This window comes from Cuculus canorus, chromosome 3, assembly GCF_017976375.1.
Source record: "Cuculus canorus isolate bCucCan1 chromosome 3, bCucCan1.pri, whole genome shotgun sequence".
In the NCBI taxonomy this organism is placed as follows: Eukaryota; Metazoa; Chordata; class Aves; order Cuculiformes; family Cuculidae; genus Cuculus; species Cuculus canorus.
The window spans coordinates 90,216,892-90,227,124 of NC_071403.1; the positions used below are offsets into that span (position 1 = coordinate 90,216,892).

Below are 10,233 nucleotides of genomic sequence, written 5' to 3' on the forward strand. Positions count from 1 at the left end.
CACAGGAGAGCCCTCAACTCCAGCAGGTCCTAAGAGCAGGCAGAGAAGTCAATCAAATCAAATCACGAATTCCTCTCTTCAACTTCCCTGAGTAATAGCCATTTTGAGCATCCCAGAAGGGATTTGTTTGCCATATAAACACAACAGTTCTTTCTTTTTGATGAACGATTCAGATTTTCAGCTAAGAATGCTGAGCTGTAAAGTTCCTGTAAATCCCTTTACAGTCTGTGGCCAGTTGCTTTACAAAGACAGATCTGGAGACCCAGCATTACGTGCTGCAGAACCACCAGCAGACACTGCCTGAATTATGTCCATACCTCTGACAAACTCCAAAGTTAAGGACACATGCATGTGGTCTTCTAATGTTGGTTGTCAGGAAATACTACTGGATTATCCATACAGAATGTTGCAATTAGCGCATAAAAGTCTCAAAAGCCTTATAAAGTGAAGATGCTGAAAGCTATTGGTCATAAAGATTTGGTGTCATATTTAAAAACAACATCCAGGGCTTTTTTTAAACTGTGAGAACTTGCTAAAGAAGAATCCACTTTTTTCTATAATTATTTATCATTCATACTGCTGTCAGCTTTGACAATAAAAATGTACATGTCAAACACATTTTTACTTTAATCGGTCTGTGGCTATTTTCTTTCTGTGTGTTTGATGCATTTGTCTGAAGTCTATAGTTTGTAATTCCAAAATACAATTAGGATTTATCACTGGGGATACTAGAATTTTAACTTTTCTAGAAAAATTCAGTGGGCTTAGGCTTGCCACCTGAGTTTTCCTCCATATTTGATCTGGCACATTCCTTTAATCTGTGTAACCAGTATCCCACACTGCTATCCAGCATGAATAAGGGATCTGACCCTGTAAGACGACTAGCTCTGAACTAAAAATCTTCTGTCTTTGGGAGCCAAGAATGTTCAGCAGCCCTCCAGACATTCATAATCTTGCTTTTCTGTGGTCAAAACTAAGGATGCTTCATGGTTGTCCTGCCACTGGCTTTAAAGGATCTTAGGTCAGGATGACCATAGGAATGGGGTGAGTATGCCTAACTGCCCAGAGCTCAAAATTAATTCATTTTTGGTTGTGATGAACCTCATTTGATTTGATTTGGAAAAAAAGGCTCCGAACCTGTGGATTACTGATTGTACAGGGACATCAGTTTGCCCATGCAGATATCGAGGGATCCTGAAACTGGATGAACAGAAAATTGACAGGAGGTGGGGAGGGATACCCCAAGCAAGTGAAAAACCCTGACTCTGAGAATCAAGCTGACATAAGAATAAAACACTGTTTCAATTCAGCTAAAATCTCTCATTTTCAAACAAGCTCCATTGCATCTGCTGTTTTTAAAAGTGTTTAATACAAGCCCTGTTGGTAGGTACGACTTCATAAAAATTGACTGTAATTCAAGATTACTCTGCAGGGCATTAGAGAAATATTTGCAGAAGTTTCCAGGCAGCAACAACACTAAAGCATTTCCCTTGAAATACGAAGGATGTCAGAAGAAGGGATGGCCCCCACTCTTGGCACTGAGGACATACCTTACATAAAGACTGATGCTCTTTTTTTCAAGTTTTATAGAATAATTTCCATTTGTAAACAGATTGACAGCTCTGTATCTGTGTTTTTCTCACAGTTTACTGTTTTTAATCTGCCTGGAAATGTGTCGTTCCTGAGCTGATGCACATAGCTGGGACACCAGCACTGAGGCTTTTTTTTTATTCAGCAGGCTGCTTTGGCTCTTGATAACATTAAGATGCTAGGGATGAGGCAGCAGGTACATTGCTGGAGAAATTTGTTTCTCTGAGTGGCAAGATGTGCTCTGAGTGGCTCTCTGTGGCAAGATGTGCTCTACTTTGTTTGTTGCTGAAAGGTATTAGGCATCTACACATCTCTTACAGCCTGTTGTAGCTTAGAAAACTCAGTTGCAAAGAAGTTTCAATTACTGTCTTCCTTTGTTCTAGTGTAGATAATAAAAATATACCAGGTTTCCTCATGGCAGACCAGAATCCTTGCTTTCACTGATAATTTTCTTTTTAATAGAAGAATGTTCCCTAATATGGACAAAAGGTGCTTTCCTACTATCTCAGTCTGATGCCTGTGCCCTAGTCTTAAGAAAAATTATTTTCAATCATGAGTTGACTTGCCAGTAAAATCTTTATCATGGACCCAGAGAATTTGGAAAGTAAGCAGAGTGTTGAGGATGTGAATTTTTATGTGAATTACTTGCTCTGATTTCAAGTTATTATTAAGCCTTGCCAGTGAAAATGCAAACAAAACCATGTCTCTAGGGGATGGGGAATACACATTGCTGCACATTGTAATCAGTCTCTCTTGAAGATTCATTTAATATCTTGTGTATTTTTTTTTTATTAAATGCATTATTCATGTAGCAAGATTCACAGAGAGAAGCAGCTGAATTGTAATTTCTGGGAAGATTCTTCTTCCAAGAGATGGCATTTTCATTATTTAAATCAATGCAGTAGGTCTTGCCTGCATGAGGGAAGCATGGAGGGAAGGCAACAGACTGTAGATGGGGCATTGAGCCAGTTAGTTACTGCCTCTGAAGGAAAATAAAACAACCCACCCCGTAATTTAAGCCCTTTTGGGGTCAGTGTGCAGCCATTTGAGACATCGTTACACTTTGTAGAGCTTTTTCCCTCTGCGTTAGCAGCACTTAAGAAAATAGTGATCAAATAACGCTCAGTGGAAAAGTTTCCCTGCTGCTGTTTCCTAGAGAGTGCTCCCTTGGCTCTCTGTTGAGTTCATCTGCCCAGCCATGTGCGAGGACATTTCTTTTCATTTCAGGGCCTACAATAAAAGTTCCATGTGTTTATATTGCAGTTTGCTCCTATTTACATAACCTTTTGTAAACCACTGTACTTAACACAGGCTCAGCCTCTGTTATATTTAAGGCCTCACTCCACCACTGATCCCACTGAGATCAGTATGGCTGCTCAAAGATAACAAAACACAAGTAACACCAGCAGAGTTTAAGCTCAACTTAATGATATTACAGAGGTAGAGACTGTAATTGCTTAAGTTACATCACGTGCCATGTATCTCTTGCAGCACAGTTGATAAACTTCTTTTTAAAAATGAGTATTTATTAATCTAATTAGTGCATATAACCATTTAATCATCTTAATGAAACAAAAAACAGGATGTTGTTACATGTGAATTTGAGATGCTTCATAAGGAGAGGGATTATCCTTATTTTTAGTGTCCCCCTCCATCCCCATATAGACATCTTGTTGGCCTATGTGTGCACTTTTGTCTTCTTCACACCCTCGCCTTCCCCCAGAGAATGGGAAGCTTCCCAGATCCCATCTTTCAGGCCTCTAAACAAGCAAGTGGCAGCAGAGCTTGCTGTTGTTGTTGAGAGATGAAAGCAACCCCAGTGTGTGTTGTCCCACAGAAGGTGTCTGCATCCATCTGCTGGTGTGGATGGGCACCTGGCCTCCCAACAGCAGTGGTCTGGCACTGCTGAGACAAACCCAAAACTGAAAGGGAGCCTGAGAGGGAGCCTGAAGTGCGCCGTGTGCGTTTTGACACACTGAAGCTACCCAGCAGTGGGTTGCTGGCATGAACGTCCTTCTCCTTTTCTTTGTTTATTTGCCCAAGTTTGTCCACTACCTCCAATGGTGAGTCACGGAGACTACATCTGCCACCCACGGCCTTGTGAGCGCTACAACCACGGGACAGTGGTGGAGTTTTACTGTGATCCTGGTTACACCCTTACCAATGACTACAAGTACATCACCTGCCAGTATGGAGAGTGGTTCCCCTCCTACCAAGTATACTGTGTCAAAACAGGTAAGAGAGCAGCAATGGCATCACTCCTCTTTTCTTATAGGCACTCTGTCTTAGAGCAAATTTGTTGGTGGGTGATGCTTGGCGAACTTCACCTGCTTAATGCCAGAGCGATGATTGATTTTAAGATGTTATTGAATATAGTACATTGCCAGGACCCTGTATTATCCTAAACCATTTCAATCGTTAGTTCTTCAAATGTATTTCTTAACATGTTCTGGATATTTTTATATGTAGGTAACCTAAGGTTATGATTGTGTGTATAAAAAAAGGTCAAGAGGAAAAAGCAAGGTCCGGCCCCTGTGGCAGCTTAATGTTAAGGTTGATTTGGGATTATGGCATTGAGTTCGTGTCTGTTTTTACATACATTATTTGGTCACTTGGAAGAGCTGTAATAGAAGATCAGGTTGGATGGGGCTTTGAGCAGCCTGGTCTAGTGGGACATGTCCCTGCCCATTCCAGGGGGGTTGGAATTAGTTGATCTTTAAGGTCTCTTCCAACTAAAACCATTCTATGATTCTGTGATTCTATAATAAAAGATGTCTTGTCCTAATTAGCACTTCTGAGTATTGTTGAAGTATTACTACAAAATAAAACCAGTAATAACTGAGCACAAAACTTGTATTGCTTTTTTATTACAGAACAAACCTGGCCAAATACACAAGAAACCCTCCTGACTACATGGAAAATAGTGGCATTTACAGCTACCAGCGTTTTATTGGTACTGCTACTGGTTATTTTAGCCAGGATGTTCCAGACCAAATTTAAGACACGTTTCCTTCCAAGGTTTGTACTGTTTTCTATTTGTTGGGGGTTTTTTTGAAGATGCAGGGCTTGATTCTGTTTTCGCATTCAGCATTCCTTGCTGGGGAGCTGAAGCATCTCACAAGTCTTGCACATACCTTCTGCTCTGAGCAGAAGTTTCTGAACCATCAGTGTGGAACGGCATGCCCCAAAACCTGCAGTAGTCCTTTCTTTAGCTAATATAAAAAGCAAAGTTTGTCATGTTCACTTTGGGAGTAATTACAGCTCTGCTACTGAGAATTGCTGCTTCTGCTTGTAAAAATAGCTGACAATATTTTTAAATACTCATTTTCAGGTGCTAAGGGAATTAATTTTTAACTACTGTAGACTTAGTAATGTTTAGTAATTTAACAAAGAATTTCTTTTTTCTCTATGGACAAATATATATTAAAAATTTGCTTTCCCTTAATGAGTATTATTTTCACTACAATTCATAAATATCTTCATTTATTTCCATAAAATTCCATGCAGCTATGAGCATTTATCATTGTTTCTCACAGTTTTTCTCATGAGACAGGTAAGTTGGCATATTATTGTCACCTTACAACTGGAAAAACAAAGGCAGGCATGCTCAGTTTTAGGCAAAGCTAGTGCTGTATTGGAGTTTAGACTTGTTTCTACTTTTCCATCTGCTTGGTTTGATATGGACCTTGATTGTGTGACTTCTCTCCTGCACTTGCTTTTTCTCATATCTTTTTTCTGCCATGTGCAGAAGGAGGAGGTGAAAAAACTCTATGTCGGTAGATATGTTCTCATGCCAATGCAGCAGAAAGGACTTGATGATCTTAATGTTAAATAAATATATATATGTAAAAGTATACATATTATATAAGTAATGTGTAAATTTTTGTGTATATATATGTCTGTGCATATATACAGATTATGTGGAGTCATGTAGGTATAGATATATGTATACAACTAGGGAGATCTTTGGGGTAGTGGGTTGCACTATAGATAGCTTTATAGCTCATATTTGTCTGGCTTGTTGAAATGGCTTTCTGTCCTCCCCTTTTCAGAAGTTTTCATGTCCTAAAGGTACCTGGGACCAATTCCCTCCTACTAGAACTGTTCCGTGATTTAATTGGTTACTAACAGATACTTCAGGGTTCTTCCCAATGAGTAGAAATGTCTCGCTTAAAAAGGAAACCAGCTTAGTACTGGCTAAGGAAGCCTTCATCCTTTGAAAGTGAGACCTGAAGCAGGCCGCAAATCTGGCCATCAAAGCCCTGTCATCTGGCAGTAGTCATCTCAGTGCCTGTTTACATGGTCTGTAAACACTTTGTGGTCTTGCACACATCTTTCCAGGGTTCAGGCACTTTTGACTGGTGAACATGTCTATAATATAATATCCATGATACCTACTGTGCACAGCACAGCAAATGTTGCTCCTTATCTCTTCCACGCACTTGGTTTTGTTCCTGTCTTGAAATTGTTTTTCACATTACTAGTTTCATTTTTCCAATTGTAACAGATGCCACCTGACTATCAACCTTACAAGAGTTTTGAAAACCCATAAACATTTCAGTGAATGTAAATGACTCTGTAGCTTCATTTTGAAAGACTAGAAATTGTTGTATTTACTTAAGTTCAGCAGTTGCTCCATGATGCTTCTGACATGCTCCTGCTCTCTGTGATAACTCATCTGTGTTTGATGTAGAGGCAACCAGGAGGGCTCCACGGGTGACCCCGACTTTGTGGTGGTGGATGGTGTTCCTGTCATGCTGCCTTCCTACGATGAAGCTGTAAGCAGTGGCTTGAGTGCTGTAGCACCTGGATACTCAGCTACCACAGACCAGGGGCATATTTTGCAGACAGAAGATCAAAATCCTCCTGCTTACCCTGGCCCCAGGATTACAGGCATGCTGCCTAGTGAATTTGAGACCTCTGATAGTAGGTCGGGCTCCTCTGAAGTGTTCCAAAGCTTGTACCCATCCCTGCCATGCCAAGCAGCAGCACTTCCTGGCTCAGATCAAACTGACGTACCCCATAGCAGTGCCGGGGAGGCTGCATCCACAAGTCCACGGATTGATATTGCAGATGGTGAGTCTTGTGTAGGTACAATAGGTGAGTCTGTAAACAGAAGCCATCATTAGTTTGTTCTGTCACAGCAGGAATAAACCCAGCTGACTTGCTCATGCTTTCTCCATGTTTTTGTCCACATCTTAATTTGGATATTTTTTAAACCATACCACTCCATGGTCGTAGAGCTTCATGTCTGCAATACGCCCTTGCTAGTTGTGGTTCAAGTGATTTGAATCCCAGGCCAGAAGGTTTCTGTCCAGACTCCATACCAGTGGTCTCATCAACAGGGATGGCATGCCAGCGAGCACCTTTGTACAGCAGTGAAGCTAACCATCATCTTGCCTGTGTTGGTCTGTTCATCTGCTCCTCAACTCCTGCTTTACAACTCCCTCACACACCATGGCTCTCAGCAAAAAAAAGGGGGTTTCTCCTTAAAGTGGAAAGCAAATTATGTTTTCACACTCAGCCAAAATTAGCAGCCTCTATTAACAAACTCATCATGTCTATGCATACGTCAGAATGTTCAGTCTGAAGCCTGTAAACATTAAGACATGGACACGGGAGTCACAGCATAAAGACTGTGCCCACAGGACCATGTATGAGAAGGCAGATTGCCACGTATTATTGTCTGCATTTAAATCAAACATGAGCATGCATTGATACCACTTCATTGAGTTCTAATGGAATTGTATGGTGTGCTGCTCAGCATGTTAAGGAAAGTAGATATCTTTCCTTGGAGTCATTTAGAAGGAATGGCTCTGATCCTGCTCTTCACAGTCACTGAGAGTCACTAGGCAAAGACCAGTGTCTTATATTCAGTGTGGGTGAAGGTCTGGGTGAAGGAAGTCTTCCTGCTTCATTTGGGTTTGGGCAAACTTTTAATGGTATCACAAGGGGAAGAGGACAGCTAGTAAAAGGAGGGAGAATTTATACTACTGCCAGTAAAAGTCCCTGTGTACTCTGAATGCTGTTTCAGTGATTAATGTAGTAGAAAGGATGCTTGCATTTACTTTTTTGTGGGCGTAACTTGTTTTAGAAAATCTGGGCAGTTTTAGTAGGTTAATTTTCTTCTAGGTTTTAGAGCGTAGGCGCGTCTAGAATTGGTGGTATTGTATGTCTGTTCCAGATTTTTGCAATGTCCATTTCTGCTTTTTTTTTTTAGATTTACTGATATTAATATTCTGCAAAAGTATATAGTCAGCAATCAATGCTATTTCTTTTTTCCCCCTAGAGATTCCTTTGATGGAAGAAGACCCTTAGCCTGCACAGAGATTTGTCTTCATTGCATTGCTGGGTGACATGAATCATGAGGATTTAGAGATAGAAAAGACTATCTGTGGATTTGGGGAGGGTATTTTGCTATTACCAATCTTCCACGTGATGATGTCACCAAACTGGGTGTACATCTTAATCCACAGCAGGGATAACAGCATCAGCATTTGGAACAGCAGCAGTTCTATGAATGAATCCTGGGGATTTGATGAGAGCAGATGTAGAAAAAGAACTGTGGCTTTTTAGAAATTAAATGTATATCTGCGTTGCAGAAAGTCATATGGTTCTGTAAGAAATGCTATTGGATTTTGATACTAACTGTCTCACAAAAGCATGTCAAAGTATGTAAATTTGCTTATAAAGACTGCTTTAAATGATTTATGGACCTCTAGTTTATGAACCATCCTTAACAAGTCTGAAGAAATACTAGTACTGAAACACAGAAAAAGAGAGAAGATCCTCTTTGACTTTCCTATGATAACCAGGAAGCTTTTGATTTAGTTGTTGGTGATTTTGTTTCAGACCATGTCTGCAGAAAATATAACAGAAATGATGGGATTCATATATACTTCAATGTATGATAGCAAATATATATAAATATATATATTTAAAAACTCCTAAAATGAAAGAGAAGGAAAGACTCCAAGGTCATATATGATCTGGAGATTTTTTTTTAAAGGTAAGGCAGAATTTATATCATATATGACATTCAAGGTAAAGTATAATATTTGTATTTATGCAAGACTTCTGTGATTACATTGCAATTGATAAATCCTGCTATAATATGAGAGATCTATAAAATGTTAAGATTATTAAACATGTGCTTAAGAAATGTTGAACTGTCCTGCCTCAACATTTCTCAAGCTCTTACAAATATATATCCAGTAGAGTAATCTACAGTCATAGCTCAGAGCACTGCCTTGTCCCTGTACACTGCGGTAGTATTCTGAGCCATTATTGTAGAATACTTAAAAAAAATAAATAAATAAAGTTCTGTTTCAGTTCTTTTGACTTATCTGACTGTGTGCGGCTGGCCTTTTTTTCCCTTCCTTAGTTCTTTCACCAGCTCCCACCTGAAGGCTGAGATGGCAGCAGAACACCTGCTCTGTCACATTTTCAGCTTTCTGTTCATTATCCAGCTACAACAGGAGAGAGTGGTTTTGGTTGAGCAGAGCACATGAAATGGGTGCAGCGTGGCACAGCTTCTGCAGATGCTACACAGCTTCTATAGAAGCTTTTCTCTCCTCTGCCTGCTACACCAGAGCATTGTGCTAAAGCCTGTAGGGTCTGTTCACCTTTGTGGTGGTAAGCTTTTTCTTATTTGTCAGGAAAATTCGTGGCTCTTTCATATAGTTATTGAAAGCTAAGCAGATTTTCTTGTCTTATTTTTGGGCACTGCACAAACAAAACATATGTTAAACTGGCATCATTTGAAGAACTCACTACATGTTAATGACAAAGATTTCCCTCATGTGGGCTTATCTAAACCAAAGGAAAAAATGAGACAGAGTTCCGATTTTGTACACAAAGAAAATCAATAGTATCTCTACTGCTCTAAATAGAGGATTGTGACACATTGCCCTGTTATTTTTCATAAGTGTTTCATTATTTATTTGTATTGTGGTAGCATTTAGTGGTCCCACTCATGAGTCAGGCTAGTAGAATGATAAGAAGTACTGCAACTGTTGAAGAAAGTGTTGATTAGCATCCTACAGTCAGTCGTCAAATATCTATTAGATCAAGAAGCAAATGGAGATAAAAAACCTTTGTAATGAAGAGGTAATTACAATAATCTCAATTATTCCACAGTATCATTGATCAGGAGGTAGTGATTGGTATCAAAAGGTAAGGCATAGTCCACATTATTCTCTTTTCTTGCTTCTGTAAAATTTTCAATTTTTTCCACTGAAATTGTCTCAATCGCAATCATATCTTCAGATTTATCCCAAAGCCACATCTATTGTATCCTGGGCTGCATCAAAAGAAGCATAAGAATATAAGAATGTAAGAAGGATATGGAACTGTTGGAACAGGTGCAAAGGAGGGCTACAAGGATGATCAGAGGGCTGGAGCACCTCCCACAGGAGGACAAACTGAGAGAGTTGGGTTTGTTCAACCTGGAGAAGTCTCCGAGGAGACCTTACAGCGACCTTCCAGTACCTGAAGGGGCTACCAGAAAGCTGGGGAGGGACATTTTACAAAGACTTGTAGTGATAGGACTAGGGGTAACGGGTATAAACTGGAGAAGGACAGATTTAAACTACACATGAGGAATTTCTTAACAATGAGGGTGAGGCACTGGCACAGGTTGCC

The 10,233-nt window shown here is 39.9% G+C and overlaps 1 protein-coding gene across 4 annotated transcripts in view; it reads left to right on the plus strand.

The window, feature by feature from the left end:
- Positions 1-8,856, plus strand: part of SUSD4 (sushi domain containing 4) — a 73,960-nt gene extending 65,104 nt beyond the window's left edge. For 3 of the 4 annotated variants that reach the window (XM_054063693.1, XM_054063694.1, XM_054063696.1), the window contains 4 exons: positions 3,634-3,825; positions 4,464-4,608; positions 6,284-6,690; positions 7,880-8,856. In XM_054063693.1, coding sequence (XP_053919668.1) covers positions 3,634-3,825; positions 4,464-4,608; positions 6,284-6,690; positions 7,880-7,908 — 773 coding nt within the window. In that variant the 3' untranslated portion in view covers positions 7,909-8,856. The remainder of the gene's footprint in view (positions 1-3,633; positions 3,826-4,463; positions 4,609-6,283; positions 6,691-7,879) is intronic. The other variant, XM_054063695.1, reaches the window with a different exon arrangement.
- The last annotated feature ends 1,377 nt before the right edge of the window (positions 8,857-10,233 follow it).